This window comes from Hemicordylus capensis, chromosome 1 (genome assembly GCF_027244095.1).
Source record: "Hemicordylus capensis ecotype Gifberg chromosome 1, rHemCap1.1.pri, whole genome shotgun sequence".
Classification (NCBI taxonomy): Eukaryota; Metazoa; Chordata; class Lepidosauria; order Squamata; family Cordylidae; genus Hemicordylus; species Hemicordylus capensis.
Window position 1 is genome coordinate 368,804,845 of NC_069657.1, and position 16,532 is coordinate 368,821,376.

The 16,532-nt window shown below is 44.3% G+C and overlaps 1 protein-coding gene across 3 annotated transcripts in view; it reads right to left on the reverse strand.

The window, feature by feature from the left end:
• PLG (plasminogen) overlaps window positions 1-16,532 on the reverse strand; it is a 99,148-nt gene that overhangs the window by 19,979 nt on the left and 62,637 nt on the right. For all 3 annotated transcript variants that reach the window (XM_053295080.1, XM_053295074.1, XM_053295064.1), the window contains exons 10-14: window positions 16,110-16,281; window positions 8,788-8,945; window positions 5,288-5,436; window positions 3,489-3,582; window positions 1,545-1,662 (exon numbers count right to left, since the gene is read on the reverse strand). In XM_053295080.1, the coding sequence (XP_053151055.1) occupies window positions 1,545-1,662; window positions 3,489-3,582; window positions 5,288-5,436; window positions 8,788-8,945; window positions 16,110-16,281 (691 nt within the window). The remainder of the gene's footprint in view (window positions 1-1,544; window positions 1,663-3,488; window positions 3,583-5,287; window positions 5,437-8,787; window positions 8,946-16,109; window positions 16,282-16,532) is intronic.

Sequence of the window (16,532 nt, forward strand, 5' to 3'; positions counted from 1 at the left end):
CTGTGTGGCCAACCGCTGCCCAGCCAATCTGGCACCTCAGCTGCCCAGCCAATCCACTGGGTTGCCGGAATGCATCCCCACAGAGGCACATCCAGGGGCGTATCTAGGGTGCAGCAGGCAGGGCACATGCCCCGGGCGCCACTTGAAGTGGGGCGCCATTTTGTAAAATTAAAAAAATAAAATAAAAATGGCTGCCAAAAACAAAATGGCCACCATGCATGCTCAAATGGCCTCTGTGAGGCCCTAGGTCATGCGAGGCCTCACAGAGGCCATTTGAGCATGCGTGGTGGCCATTTTGTTTTCAGTGGCCTTTTTTTTTTTAAAGATTGTTTTAAAAAATGGCCACCGCACATGCTCAAATGGTCCCTGAGAGGCTCGAGAGGCCAGTGGGGGGAGGGGGGACCTTTGAAAAAAACACACAGCCTTTAGGAAGCCCCCCAAAGGGGCTACAGGTAAAAAAAAGACACTGTACACATATTCAGACACTATGAACAGAGAATCAGGCCTTGTGAATACTGAGCTGAAGCTTATGAGCTAGGATTGTATTCGTTTGCTCCTACTTTGCTTCTTGTGATAAGTGAGTTAAATGTGATGTCTTGCTAATATGGCTATTAATGGTGAGTTTGTCTTTGAATCAGTGTGAAACCCTTTGTATTAAGGCCCACTGGGAGTTTCTTGCTCTCTTTCTCTCATTTTAACTGTCTTTCTGAAAGACTAGAATATATTCCAAGCAGTGACACAGTTTACTCTGCAGATCCTTTAATTATTTACAGAGTACCTGGGAAAAGTCAAATTCTCCATTTATTTTTAAAACTTATGAAATGGTGATGCTACAATGCATAGTAGAGAATTAGACAGGCACTTCTGTTTAGTTTTCCAAGTACACCTCCACATAGCATTTGGGTATTTCATGAGCCCCAGCATACTGAAATTTGTAGTTTTCCAGGATTTTTTGTTCTGGCTAAGTCCACTGCTAAATAGTTTTTGAAATATTAAAAGATTAACGAGCTTGACTTGTAATTTTCAGCTGATATTATGGTAAAGTTATCTGAAAGATGGGTATCAGATGCTTGGACAGGGGGCACAATTTCAGTGCTAGCCCTAGGCGCTATTTTCCCTAGATACGCCTCTGGGCACGTCTACGAAAATTAATATAATATATATGTGCTATGCATTGGAATTACATTCTCTAGTGCTTTTCATTTTATGTTTTTCACAGTTGCCAAAAGGTCTGGCCACCATCACTTTTAACATTACAGCAGTCTTTCTGACTGATGAATGTACCTTCTCGATTCCATGGCAACCTTATTAACAAAAATAATTACAACAAATGTTGTTCATTTGGATTCCTTTAAACAGAGGAAATTTGAAGCAGTTTTAGAAAGAACATGCAACTCTTCATTTGAAGCCTTCATCAAATGTATTTTTTAGTCAGACACATCTACTACACATGTTATACACATGCACACATACACACACACACACACACCCTGAGATACACTTTGTAACATAATAAAATGTGGGTTTGTTTGTTTTTTAAATACCTTCGGAGGCTAATCTGCCAGGGCCAAGAATGAGGATTTGAAACACACCCACCAACAACCCTTCCAAAGCATAGGAGTGGCTTATATTTGGCTTTTCCACATTCAAATTCAGAAGGAGCTAAAGAATTAAAGGAGGAGAGAGAGCATAATTCCATGATTATGAACATTTCAAAAACAGGGATAATTCTTTATTTTGACATTTTTGTAACTCTTCTCAGAATTCCCTATGGAGCACCAATCCATTCACGCCCAGCTGCCGCTCCTGTACCAACCCACTAACCTCCCAGCTAGCTGAAAGGATTTAAGTTAAAACAACAAACCCCTGCTGCTGCCTGTACTACCATTTTGTTGCCTTTTGCCAATTTTGGGAATGTCCTGGACTAGAGTTGCATCTTGTACAGCCACCCAGTATTAACCACCTTGAGCCATTTTGGAAGGGCGGTATAAAAATAAAATAAAATAAAATAAAATAAAATAAAAATAAAATAAATATTCTGCTTCATCATGTGACTCAAGTTCCTGGACTTGGGTCAGGGAAAGTGCTTTTGGTAGATGCAAACTGGTGACTGAGGTGAGACGTCAAAGAGCTCTAGGCCTAGGCAATGACTACTGTAACTCTTTCAACTATAGAACAAGCTGGGATTCGAAAAATAATAGCCTCATACAGATTCTTAAAGGGCGGTGCAGGGGCGTAGCTATTGGTTTACACCTGTATTCTGTGATAACAGATTGTTGGGTCTCCAGGGGCTGCTGGGGCCCTGCCATCTGCTGGTGGTGGCACACACCCCCTGCACACCATCGGTGGTGCCTTGCTGCTACTGCCACTCTTGGTGGCAGCAGTGATAGGCAGCAGGAGTGGCAGTGGCAGCAAGGTGCCACCAATGGTGAACAGGGGGTGCACTTCCATGTTAATCCATAGAAGACCAGGCCTTTCTGTCCTTACTATGCCACTGGGATGGTGTATTCATGTATACCGTCCAAAGTGGGAACAGAAGTCCCGCCCCGTCTGTGCATTGATAATTTTGCTCATGCCCCCGCCCATGGTGCTTACCGACAAAGTCTTTAGGCATGATGGCAGTGCTTCAGTGATGAGGAGACTAGGGTTCCTGAGTCTCCCAGCCACGGAAGTGTCTGTCAACTTGTACAGCCTTCATCGGAAAGCTGTAAGTATGAGCACTGAAGGGGGAGTGAGCAAAATAATCAACACACCAGCAGGTTGGAACTTCCATTCCTGTTTTGGATGGTGTACGTGAGTACACCGTCCTTTAAGAATAACATCTGAATGAGGCTAATGAAATCAATGATACTATATAATGTAAGAGTGCAGTGGTTAGAGTGCTGGACTAGGACCTGGGAGACCCGAGTTCAAATCCGCATTCAGCCATGAAACTAGCTGGGTGACTCTGGGCCAGTCACTTCTCTCTCAGCCTAACCTACTTCACAGGGTTGTTGTGAAAGAGAAACTCAAGTATGTGGTACACCGCTCTGGGCTCCTTGGAGGAAGAGTGGGATATAAATGTAACAACAACAACAACAACAACAGAATAGGAAATTTATTGGCTGACACCATGGTAAAGTAAAGGTAAAGTGTGCTGTCGAGTCAATGTCGACTCCTGGTGCTCACAGAGCCCTGTAGTTGTCTTTGGTAGAATACAGGAGGGGTTTGCCATTGCCTCCTCCTGTGCAGTATGAGATGATGCTTTTCAGCATCTTTCCAATATCGCTGCTGCCTGATATAGGTGTTTCTCATAGTCTAGGAAACATACCAGTGAGGATTCAAACTGGCAATCTCTGGCTTGCTAGTCAAGTCATTTCCTCATTGTGCCATAGGATGTTAATTGTCAGTTTTAATTCCATCTTGAGATTGTGCTCTAAACTTTAAAAAAAATTAAAATATTTAAAATGAAATATAGCAAATTTGTAACTCTTTAAAATTATACTTACAGCACTGTGGGATGTCACAATAGTCCCATTTCTTACTAGGGTCTGTAGTATAGCACCAAGGGCCATTAACATCACCATCTGGATTTCTGCAATACTACAGAAATTCAGAAATCAAAAGCAATATTCATAACTGAATGGAACAATTATTATATTTATATTTTCATAAGCTGGACAACCCTTATTTATCTAGCCTTCCAATTTCTCTTTCTAATCTAAAGAGGTATAGATATCTTTAATTTTGTGGCTAGGTTTATTATCCTTAACAGAAAAAAAAAATGTTTGTTAAAAGTTGTGAGAACATAATTATGTGTACACTGTAACTATCAGCTGTTCCGTACTGATGAACTGCTTAAGGTAGGTATGGTGCAGATATAACATAGTCCTATTCAGACATTACATTGTACATGTGTTCAGGTGTCTGTACACATGTACATTTGTGTGTGTGTGTGTGTGTGTGCCTGCACATGTGGTGATTTTAAAAGTGAACTTGGGTAAAGGTTTCTCAAATTCATTGTACAGATATGAAGTGTACTGCTGTATGCATGTCCAGCACAACTGTACGTGCATACAGATAACTGTGAGTAACTGTACCTACATACAGATCTATACAAGGGTACACTGAACACAGATTGTATGTGCATTGAACATAACATATGAATCGGGCTACTGGCTCTCTGGAAACCATGGTTTGCACATCACAAGTGAGCCCCAGGAATGTGTGTTCCCTTCCTGCTCTCCTCCCCAATCTAGAGTAAATATATTCCCCATTTTCGTATGTGAGCCTTAACCATAGTTTAGCTATAGATGTACACCCACAGATAATGCCAACCAGGCTCCCTGCATCTGACTTCTGTCTCTGGTTTCAAAGTTATGTATCCTAAGTCATCCTCCATGAACAGAAGGAGCTTCCATCCATGGAAGGACAGCTGCACTCGGGAAAGGGTTCTTCAGTGAGCACAGCTCTCCTTTCATGAATGAAAGCCTCTTCTGTGTATGGAACGAGGATGCAATCCAACTCTTTTTCATGCTTGAGTTTTCTAATAACGTTAATTGATAGCACTAAGTGTACAATTATGAATGCTTAACTAAGGAAACGGAATACAAAATGGCAAGAATTGGGGGGAGAAGAGAAGAGAGGAAAGAGTGAAAGGGGGAAAGGGATTAGGGATATAGCGAAGGGCAGGGGACACCCTTGCAGGGTTAACATATGCCTTCATAAGAGCCTTCTTATTTAAGCTTTGCCTGATATTGTCTTTCCCCCATGGTTTATTCTAACATGCTGCTAGGCACATTGTGTTCAGTGTCCACAAATAAAATGTTCAGTATGAAATCAGTTTTTGTGCAGTTTGGCATATGGGGCTTAATAACTGGTAGGTTGCTGCTTAAAAAGAAATGAGAAAAAGGTGAAAGATAAGAATAAACAGAAAATGAAGATAAATAATGTTTTCTTTCAACTTTCATTACCTTTTACTAATCCTGTTTATGGGACTAATTATTTGATGACTAGCCAAAGGCATTTATTGATTCATATTGAATGCTTCTTAAATAATATATGTTGATATTCAACAGTTACATAGCAGTGCGAATACAACATGGGGAAGACAAACTTCTCATCTTCTCTTCCTTCTTTCCTGTTCTGTTTGTTTCAGTTACAAAAAGTGCACGGGCAAGGGATAGGTGGGTGGCACGCTGGTGACTGATGGCAGTAAGGGGGAAAGCTTAGAGCAAACCCTGTTTGCTATAGTCCTGATGAATCTGTAAAGAAATCCTACCGGATTCTCATGTAAAATGCTACTTACATTTCTGTCCAGACCGGAATTTGGGTAAGTTTGTGGTGTGAAATAAGTATGAGCATGAGGTGTCTGGGATGCCCAGGCTTGGCAGGTCTTGCCTTTAGCTGTCGTCGCAATATGTCCACGATAGTCTTTGCCATTCCCAACCCGACAGTCTGTAGAAGAAAGAGGATTTGCTATATACCGGCAGATCCACACTACAGAGTTAAATCAATTTTACAGTAATTCTGTTACTATTACTGACACTGAAAATTGTAGTTTTGTGCATGGGTGGAATTAGTAGTCTCAGAGAGTCATACACATATGCACTGTTTAGTACCAACAATGTGTTGGAAGTGAAGGACTCTGCTCTGTCTCTTGTCTCCGTGACATAGGAGGACAGACTAGTGAGTCAGAGGGCTAGAGGGTCAAGACATTGGTCATCCCTTCTCTACTGCTCTGACACTATCCCTTTGGAATGTAGATTGCTACTCTCAGGGACACTTCCTCTCTCTTCTCTTCCTGTTCCTTCTACCTTGCAACATGCAAGCAAGCTCCTCTCCCTGCACCATGTGTGCAGAGAAGATGCAGAATCCATCTGCATCCAGCTAGATAGACAGATTAGAGATCCTGAGGTCATTCACACAATCAAAAACTGTGTTCTACCCAGGTTTGGGAGCTGTGTGTACTCCCAATTTTTGATTGTGTGGAAGCAAGGTTAGAGGAAAACCTCGGTAGCTTTTTCTCCTACCTTGCTTCCACACAATCACTTCTACCCAGGTTTTCCTCTAACCTTGCTTCCACACAATCAAAAATTGGGAGTACACACAGTTCCCAAACCCAGGTAGAACACAGTTTTCAGTTGTGTGAATGACCTCCCTAACTCCTCACTTTCCTATCTAGAATGGAGTTCTCTAATAAATGCCATATATATTGATTTGAAACTATGAACTGGCTCCAAGTTACTTTACTCTCAGCATTGACACATGCCTTACTAAATCCGCTGTGTTGTGCCTCTGTGCACTCTGCTATAATGAAAAAGGGTTTCTCTACCAGAGAGAACTCCCAACACAATGTCCATGCATGCTGCTTTCCAGAGTAACATACACAATAAGACACGTCCTTGCCCCAAGGACCTTACTAATACTTAAGGAATGCAGAACATAAAAAGAATCCTGAAAAGGATTGACAACACAGATGTAGGAGCAAGAGAATGAAGACATTTGTAAGTGACGAGTGGAAGTTGGATTTTGTACAGTAAATAGTGCCACATCAGGTCCTTGTGGATTGGAGTCATGCTAAAGTGGGATTGCCCCTGCTTTAGTCCTGATCTAGATAATTCCATCATCATCACCCATAGCTGCCTGGAATTAAAAAAGCTCCCTTTGGCACCAAAGGAAGCTTCCCCACCCCCATGGCATTATCCCAGTCCATTGTGGTGTTGGGGACACAATCCAGTGGCTACTTACAGAATTTTTAAAAGCACAATAGCCCAAATAAGTGCTTAATATCTAGTTTGTGAAAACTATAAAAGGACTTTTACTGAGTAACTGGGGACAAATGGCCAGAAAGATTAAAGCAGTAGAAGATAAATTGGGTCAAATAAATAAAGTTGGAGATCATTTGCATAGACCTGATTATTAAGACAAAAAGAATGACTTTTGACTCAAATACCAGAATGCACAGTCCTTTGCAGCCAGCTGACCTGCAACATAGAACTAACTCCTTTAAAAAAATAATACAAAACACAACCGGGGGGGCGCGGGGGGAGACGTAATCATCACCAGAAAAACATTTTGCCAGACCTGCAGCAGGTTTAATTAATGCTATAAATGGAGCTAATGCATACATATTCTGAAGTTACAAGCTTCTCTAAAGCCTTATTTTCTTTCTTGCTTCTCTGCCCTTATGCACAGGTCCTATAGGCTTTAATATAAGTGTGGAATAGAATGTAGTAATTTTTTTTTAATCTGGCTGCAGATTTCTACCTGACAGCTGAAAAACACATACCTAGAGAAAGAAACTCATTTCTCTATTACATCCCATAGCTACTTAGAACAGTAAAGAGTGGCTGACATCCAGACTAACATTGTATTAGTGCAGCAAACAAAAATGCACAATACAAGCAGGTCACAAAGCTGAGTGGATTATCAGTGTTGCACAATCTCTTGGAATCTCGGTCCACTTGCACAAACATTGTGCTTGAGCAACAAGGATAGCAGATACAGTTCTCAGAAAATGTTTGTGAACCCCCTAGGATGGTCTGTCTGTTCCGCACATTCCTTATTCAAAACATGATAGATCTGAAGCTAAAACCTGATAAGAGAGGAAAGCAACCTCAGTGAATAAGCAAGTCAGGCAAAAAGGATATATTTTGAATATTTACTCAGCAGAAAGAATCAACCACAAACATCCTTGTGTGAAAAAGTATGTGAACTCTACATTCAGTAACTGGTGGCACCTCCATGAGCAGCAATAACGCCAAACAGGTTCAGAACCCCACGTTCGAACTGGTTTGAATGTGGGGGCAGGGGTGGCTTTAAGGATGGGGGAGGGTGCACTTACCCTTCTGCCATACTTCCCCCTCTGGCACTATGTGGATAAATAGTCCGGCGCACCGCACTTCCGGTAACTTCCGGTCAGTAAAATTATGAGGTGGCAAGGAGGTATGCTGCCAACCCGCTGGACTATTTATCCACAAAGGGGGAAGTATGACAGCGGAGGGTGGGGGGGTGGGGGTAAGTGCACCCTCTCTCATCCTTAAAGCCACCCCCACCCCACCATCGGCTCAAGGGCAGCCGGTTCTGTGCACATCCCTAATACACAAGTGCTGGTTAATTTCCCCTTAATGGCTTGGGTCCAGGGTACTTAAGAGAGTGCCTCCTTTGCATTAACACTGCCCCTAAAAGATAATCTGGGGGTTTCGGTAACGGTTGTCACCTGCTCGTTTGGTGGCAGCTCAGGACCAGACCTTCTCTGTGGCTGCCCCATGGCATTGGAATACACTCCCTGTCAAAATAAGAGTATCTCCATCTTTGGTTGCTTTTAAAAAGACCCTTAACACACACACATGATTCCTCAGGCTTTAAATTACAATTATTTTTAAACTGTTTTTATTCTGTGAAATTATTTTAGTTGTTTTGTTCTGTGACATTTTTTTAAAATTCTTTTTATTCTGTTTTATATTTGTTGTATTTTGGATTTGAATCAATTTGATTGATTGATTGATTGGATTATGTACATTGCCTCTTCTCTCTCTCCCTCTCCCTGTAACTTTGCATAATTCCCTGCAGCATATATGGAGTTCCTTCACAGCAGGAGGCACAAGTGCACCCTGTCGCACCTGTGCAAAGCTAGTCTGGAATGCAAGTGCTCAATTTAACAGACATCCTTGCATTAGTGCAGCATTAGTCTGGAGTTCAGACTAATACACTCTGTCTCTTCTGAATTGAGTTTTATAGTGCTTTTGCATAAGGGTTATTTTTTCTGATTACTTGCTACGGAGGGGTGGGGGTTATCAGCCATACCGAGGTTTGATGTCATGGTGGGCTGAGGTTGTTGCTGTTGCACCTGATCATTACACTTTTGTAGACGGCAGAACTCCCATCTTGTACTGGGATCAGTAGTATAACACCAGGGGGCGTTATCTCCGTCTGGGTTTCTGCAGTAGTTCCTCCTCAGGTCCCTATAAATGTAGATATAAAATTTCATTTTACAGCACTGAAAAAATAATCTGTTTGGAAATAGCCATGGATATGTCTAGTATTCAGGACAATCATCATGGAATAATTTCCCAATAAGGGATCACTCCTGCTGCTGGTCCTGTGATGCAATTTCCATGGAAACAGAGCTATACTTCCATGTGCCTGGATCCCGTAGTTTGTTTAATAGAGTCTTATGAGTAATTGTGTGGATGACCCATTCACAAGAAGTGTTCCTGAAAATTTGCAACCAAGAGAATCCCTCCAGAAATCACCCCAAGGTTCAAAAATGGATACTGGACCAAGGATTTTTAACGTGTGAGTACAAAACCTGTCCATTGAGCTCGTCAAGAAAAAAAAAAGCTTTGTATTTTAGGATTAACCGCTCCATTTCACACCACATGTAGTACAGGCCATCTCATATGCTTCAAAAATTGGTGGAAAATGCCAAAGGCCATCTAGAGCTGCCACAGGAAAAACAGGTTGCTTACCTGTAACTTATGATCAGGATGCGATCCATTGTAGCCATAAGGAATGGGTTCTGCGCCTGCGCAGGGACCTCACGGGCTGATTGATTAGCTCCTCTTGACGCCCTGCCCACCTGCATGTGCTGTGCTGAGTCTGTTAAAATTGGCGGTTGGGGTGCTTCCTTTCCAGTTTCTCGCAGACCACCCATAGGGACGATCTACAAGATAAATAATCTCTCTGTCCACCAACTGATTCTGCAGCGGGGATGGCTTGGGAGGGACTTATGGCTACAATGGATCACATCCAGATCATAAGTTACAGGTAAGCAACCTGTTTATCTGGATTGTGATCCATTGTAAACATAAGGGATGGGTGATTAGCAAGCTTACCCCCTTATGGAGGTGGGTGCAGATGACCCATAGCCTATGCTCATACCCTCTTAAGAACAGTTCTCCCAAAATTTGCTTCCCGTGCCATCCTCAATTCTATAGCATAATGTTTGATGAATGGTAGTTGAGAAGATCACGTGACCATCATGCAGATATCTGACATCTTGATGCCCGATAGATGGGCTGCTGACGCTGCATAAGCTCTAGTAGAATGGGCACGCACCGTCTTGGGCGGTGTCACCTTTTGACACTTATAGGCATAGAAGATAAGTTCCACTAGCCAATGTGCTAGGCATTGGCGAGATATTGGGCGGCCCTTACAACGTCCTTTATATGAGATGAAAAGCTTTCTACTCTTTCGGAAGTCATGGGTCTGAACCAAATCCTCCGCAGATCAACTGTGTGGAGTGCCCTTTCCAACTTTGTCTCTGCGTTCTGAAAGAAGGTAGGCAGGATTATCTCCTGATTCAAATGAAACTCAGTCACCACCTTTGTACGGAAGCGTGGATCAAGCCGCATAACAACCTTGTGAGGATAGAACTGTGTGTAAGGCTTATCCATACGTAGAGCTGTCAATTCGCTTACACGTTTTGCCGTCGTGATTGCTATCAGGAAAGCTGTTTTCAATGACAGAAGTTTAATGGATATCGTTGCCAAAGGCTCAAATGGAGGTTCCGTAAGAGCCGACAACACCAAAGACAAGCTCCACTGCTCCATAGGGTGACATATAGGCGGATACAAGTTGTTGAGGCCTTTTAGGAAACGCTTACGCTCTGGGTGGGAAAACACAGAGGAGCCATCCCAGCCTTTATGCTTTGCTGAAATTGCAGCCAAATGCAGTTTAATAGAGACACTGGCCAGGCCCTTTAGCTTTAGCGAAGTTAGGTACATCAACACCTTGTGTGGCATAGCGCGCAAGGGTTTGATCCCCTTATCCCTCATATAAGATCAATAGCGCTTCCATTTGCAAGCGTAATTGCGCCTTGTAGTTTCACGCCTACTATTTAATAAGATATCTTTCAAAACTTGATTCTCCAGGCAGTCATCCTCAAAGCCTGGACCTCGGGATGCAATACTCTTCCTTGTTCTCTTTGCAACAGAGAATCTTTGTGGGAATTTGCAACAGAGAATCCGCTCTTTGTGGGAATTTCTGGAAATTGCCCCCCAACAACTGCAGCAGCAGGGCAAACCATGGCTGGCATGGCCACCAGGGAGTCAGAAGAATGCAGTTCGCCTCGTCCCTCGTCACTCGTGCCACTGTGCGTCCCTACAGAGGCAGCGGTGGAAATAGATACAGTAGACCCACATTCCAGGTGTGTTGAAACGCATCTCCTAGGGAGCCCCGGCCTATGCCCGCACGAGAGCAGTAGTTGACACACTTTTTGTTGGCAAGAGTTGCAAACAAGTCTATTGAGGGGACCCCCCCATTCCTTGAACACTTCTCTGAGGTATACAGTCTTTATCTCTCACTCATGCCTTTGGCCATAGTCGGTGATCCTGCTGAGGCTGTCGGCCAAGCAATTGTCCACCCCTTTTATGTGGATTGCCATCGGGTAGACTGAGTGTTCAATGCACCAATCCCAAATCTTTGGGCTAGTAGACACAATGTGAAGGAGACTGTCCCTCCCTGGTGATTGATATAGGCAATTGCTGTCGTATTGTCTAGTTGCAGCTGCACTGTTTCCCCTGTGAGCAATGGCTCGAATGCCTTGAGGGCCAGGAATACCGCCATCAGCTCTAAGTAGTTGATGTGCTGTTGAGTTTGTGGTTGTGTCCAAGTCCCCTGGATGCAGTGACCTAAACAATGCGCTCCCCATCCTGTTAGGGATGCATCTGTCATCACCTGACACATGGGAACTTGTGTCGCGAATTCCACACCCTGAATTAGATTGCGCTCCTCCATCCACCAGTGTAAACTCTTTAAAACCGCTGGTGGCATGGTCAAGCACATGTTCTGACTGTCCACATTGGGGCGAAAGTTGTGGAAATACCATAGTTGTAGTGTGCGCATGTGTAAGCGTGTATATTGCACAGTTGTGGTACATGAAGCCATTAGCCCTAGCAGCTTTTGAATCCATACAGCCGGTTGCTGTGGGGTTTGCATAAATTGCTGGACAAGCGATTGTATCTGGCAAATGCACTCCCATGGCAAGAATGCTCTTTGTATTTCTAAATCCAGTACTGTTCCGATGAAGTTCACCCGAGTCATCGGTTCGAGATTCGATTTCTTCCAGTTGATGTTGATCCCAAGGTCTTCCAACAGGTGCACTACCCGTTGTATTTGTTGTTTCAGGAGTTCTTTGTTGTGATTGACCAAGAGCCAATTGTCTAAATACGGATAGACCATCATCTCTTGTGTCCTTAGGTAGGCTACTACAACAGCCATCACCTTCGTAAATACCCTGGGTGCTGTTGACAGACCGAACGGGGGCACCATGTACTGATATATCTGACTTCCCACCGTTAACCTGAGGTAGTTGCGGTGATTCTCTTGAATGCCGACATGGAAGTAGGCATCCTTCAAATCTAGTGTTGCTGCCCATGTCCCGCGTACCAAAAGGGGAAGGATAGACTGCAGGGTGATCATTCTGAATTTTTTGGTCGCAATGTAACAGTTGAGACCTCTCAAGTCCATTATAGCTCAGATCCCGCCATCTCTTTTCTGGATCTGGAAGTAACGGGAATAAAACCCCGTCAGTCTGTTCGCCCACTGCACAGGTGTAATTGCTTGCTTCTCAAGCAACACCTTGACCTCCTCCCAAAGTATTTCTGTGGCCGGCGTGTATGTCAGCACTGAAAATGGAGGCTTGATTTCGAATTCCAACGCATATTCCGTCTGCACTATACGCAAGACCCACCGATCTGATGTTATATTGTGCCATGCTTGGGCATGGCTTGCCAGTTTGATGGTATTTCTGGCAACCACAGGACCGATGTTGGGGATCCTGGATAGGTTGGTCGGTGGAGGTGGAATTGGACCAACAGTTTGGTTGTAAGGTTTCACAAGGTTGTTCAGTGAGCGAACAGTCCCATCAAAAGCCCTGTTTGGAAGCGTCCTTATCATGTTGTCATGTCGCTTTTCCTTAGTTTTTTGGTTATACACTCTATTGCGCTGATAGGGATGGTATTGCCTTTTGTAGTCCTTCCTGTCCTGAAATCTATTGGGCCTCTGCCGAGAATAAGATCGATTCTTAGATGTAGTACTGGCTTAGATGTAGTATGGAGAGTGCCATAAAAGTACATGCTGTAAATTTTGATTTCTTTCAAGACTCCATAGAAGTGTCTGTATGATCATGGAACAGTCCCTTTCCATCAAATGACAGAGACTCCACCCTGTCCTTCATATCCGGTTGGAGAGCAGCAGAATGGAGCCATGCATGCCTGCGCATGCCCACTGCTGTAACCATAGTACGAGACTCCGTTTCCACGAGATGTTTGAAGGCACTCAGTTGCTGCCTTGTCACCGCAGTGGTCCTCTCAAAGGTGTCATTAAATTTCCACTGGAACTCTTCTGGTGTCATAGAAGTGGAGTCCTGCAATAGGGCATCCCACAATAGGTGGTTATACCAAGCCATGCAGGCCGCATAGTTGGCAACTCGAATTGCAAGACTAGCCGTATTATAAACCTTTCTCCCCATGACATCTATCTTTCTTCCCTCCTTATCTGCAGGTGTTGTATGGCGGCGACCACCCTTGGATGTAGAGGCGCAGTCCACGACCAATGAGTTGGGCACTGGATGACGTAGTAGGTAAGTATTTTCCTCCTCACTGATCCTGTATAGATTTTCTAACCGCTTAGAAGTTGGAGTCATGACATTTATGACCTCCCATGCCATCTTAGCCGCTTTGCTGATTGCTGGAATTATAGTGAGCGCAACTGGGTGAGAAGCTCTAGACCTTTCCATCATATTGTACACTGGGTCCACAACATCTGCATCAGGAGATTTTAGCTCCATTCCTAACGCCTCCGCTATGTCTCTTATCAGGGCGTGATAAGCCTTTAACTCTTCTGTTGGCAAAATAGAGAGCCTAGGCGGCACATCCGAGGGGGGGTCTGACCGTCGACTGACATTGTCCGATTCTGAGCTTGCTCCAGAGTCATCCTCTACGCTAGCATCACCTGGGGAGGAAGGCATCTCTGAGGGCGGAGGGGTCGACTTCCGTCTTCTCTTTCCACCAGGTTTCTCCGAAACTTGCCTAACCGGTGTTTGAATCAGTGGCGGTTGCACTACTGGTGGCTGTGGTGAAATAATTGGTAGTGGAGACTGAATGACTGGTTCAGGATGTGTCTGAATGACTGGTTCAGGTTGTGTCTGAATGAATGGCTCTGGTCGTATCACTGTTGGTTGATGCTGAGGAGATGGTTCTGGTAGCAGCTGAGTAACGGGTACCTGAGATAGTGTCCCAGGTTGTATAGCCGTGCGTCCCTGCAGGGTCTTCCAACACAGGTAATCCGCATAGTCTGCTGGCAAGGTGTGGTGAAAACCGCAGCTGTGGGTAGGCTGTGGGTAGGCTGTGTTGTAGTCATCCTCTAAAGCTCTGAAGGCTGACTCAAGGCTGAGGGTTCCAATGTTGGAGCAGGTACATGTAAATTCGATTCTTGGGCACGTAAAGGTGAGTAGGATGGGGTTCTAGGTAACCTCACTGGTTCCCCTTCATCATGATCCTCATCCAGTCCCATGCTCAGGAACCCCTGGAAGGAGTGCTCGAAGTTGAGTCTAGTAGTTCACGAAGTCCCCCATCCTGCACGGTTAAGCTTGGTGTCCTCGGTGTCGAAGGGGACTGAAAAGGAGTGCGTGCTGGAGACAGTAGCTGTGGGATCCTTCTCCCCGTAGCTACATTTGATGTCATAGTCGACGTCAAGGGTCCACTGAAAATTTGCTCAGGCACTTTCAACGTTGACGGCGGGATCGAGAACGCTTGCTGTTTCGCCGATGCCAACATCAACGTCGAGGTCAATGTTGTTGCCGAAAAAGGGATGTGAACCTCCAATGTTGATGTCTATGTCGTCGCTAACCCCTGGGTCTGTGCCATCAATGTCGAGGTCTGTGTGGTCGATGTTGAAGTCGGATTCCAAGCCGTCGATGCCGTAGCCAATGTCGAGGTCGAGGCAGACTCGTCCGAGTTGCCATCAAAAGCTTGAGCAGACACTGGGGAAGGGGTACGATGTGCTCTTAACTTTTGTGCATCCAAGCCCTTAGCTTCTTCTCTTAAACGGCAATCTCAATCCTTGTGTTTTCCTTTCTTTGAAACCTCTTTGGGTTTCTTAAAAACAGTTTCTGTAGTCTTTGTAGCACTAGATAACGCTGTTTCAGACTGCTGTTGTGCAGTTCCACCATTACCCGGCTCTGGGGATCCCAATGCCGATCAAGTGTCCGATGTCGATCGAGCGCCCAACATCGAAGGGGAGTCCGGCGAAGCACTCGGCCGAGGCGTCGGCGGGCAGAGGGCCTCATCATACAAAGCTGCTCGGAGGCGTAACACTCTATTCTGCCTAGTTTGTTTCGAGAAAGAACAACAAACTTTACAAGTTGCGGTATTATGTTCCTCTCCTAGGCACAGCAAACAAGCGTCATGGTGGTCTGTTGAGGGCAGTTTGGCTTGGCATTTTATTCATCTTTTGAAGGTTTTCTTCACCTCCATTGCTCAAAAATCTTTCAGCAAACCAGGTAGTCCGTAGAGCAAGCACAGTCCGAAATCCATTCCAAGTCAAAACAAGAAGGCAAATGATCTTTCCACAAGCCTGTCTGTTCAGAATAAGCAAACGCCAAATTCCATTCCAAGGTCAAACTGATAAGGCAAACAATCTGTCAACTAGTTAGTCTGTTCAGAGTAACGCGTAAACAATTCCAAATCCGAGTTTCAAGCCAATAGTTTCTAGTTTGAGGAGCAACAGCTACGAGGTGTGATCGCTTAGGAGGCCAAAGAGAAACTGGAAAGGAAGCGCCCCAACCGCCAATTTTAACGGACTCAGCACAGCATGTGCAGGCGGGTGGGGCGTCAAGAGGAGCTAATCAATGAGCATGTGAGGTCCCTGCGCAGGTGCAGAACCCATTCCTTATGCTATATCTGAGCTCGAAGATAAATAAAAGATCTAAGCAAGGAGGAGATGATCTGTATTTAACAGAAAAGAAGCCCTTCCCGTTAGAAGTTTGTCTCTAGAGTTCCATCAAAATATGGGGCACTTACCAAGAGAAGCTTATCTATTGCCTTCATGCCACTTTAAGCTATTAACTAGCCCTATGGAAAATGACTGCATACAATACGTGATGAAGGTTGAGGCAAACGTACGCATTTGGGAATTCAGATGGGGTCTTTGCGTGACGATGTGGTGTCATAGAACTCCATGGTTGGCATTTCTTTCCTGAGACGGTAAATGCCATTGTTCCCCGGTAAGTTGTGCCATTGCCTTCATAGCAGTCTTCAACAAACTGAGTTCGCGTAGAAATAAGAGGAGGCATATCTATATTAAACACAAAACACCACCACAAATGCAAACATTAGCCAAAAACTAAGCAGCACTTTTTTTTGTCTACAGATACCCTATAGCATCTCTTATTCATGGATTTTATGGATCCATTTCAATGACTGTGTTTTGGCACTGAAAGATCATTTGTCACCCTAATGGATGAACTATCATGGGAAGAGGTGAGAGAGTGGTGCAACTGTACTAATTCTTCTGGAGCTCTTGGGAATTCTTGATATCATATTCTT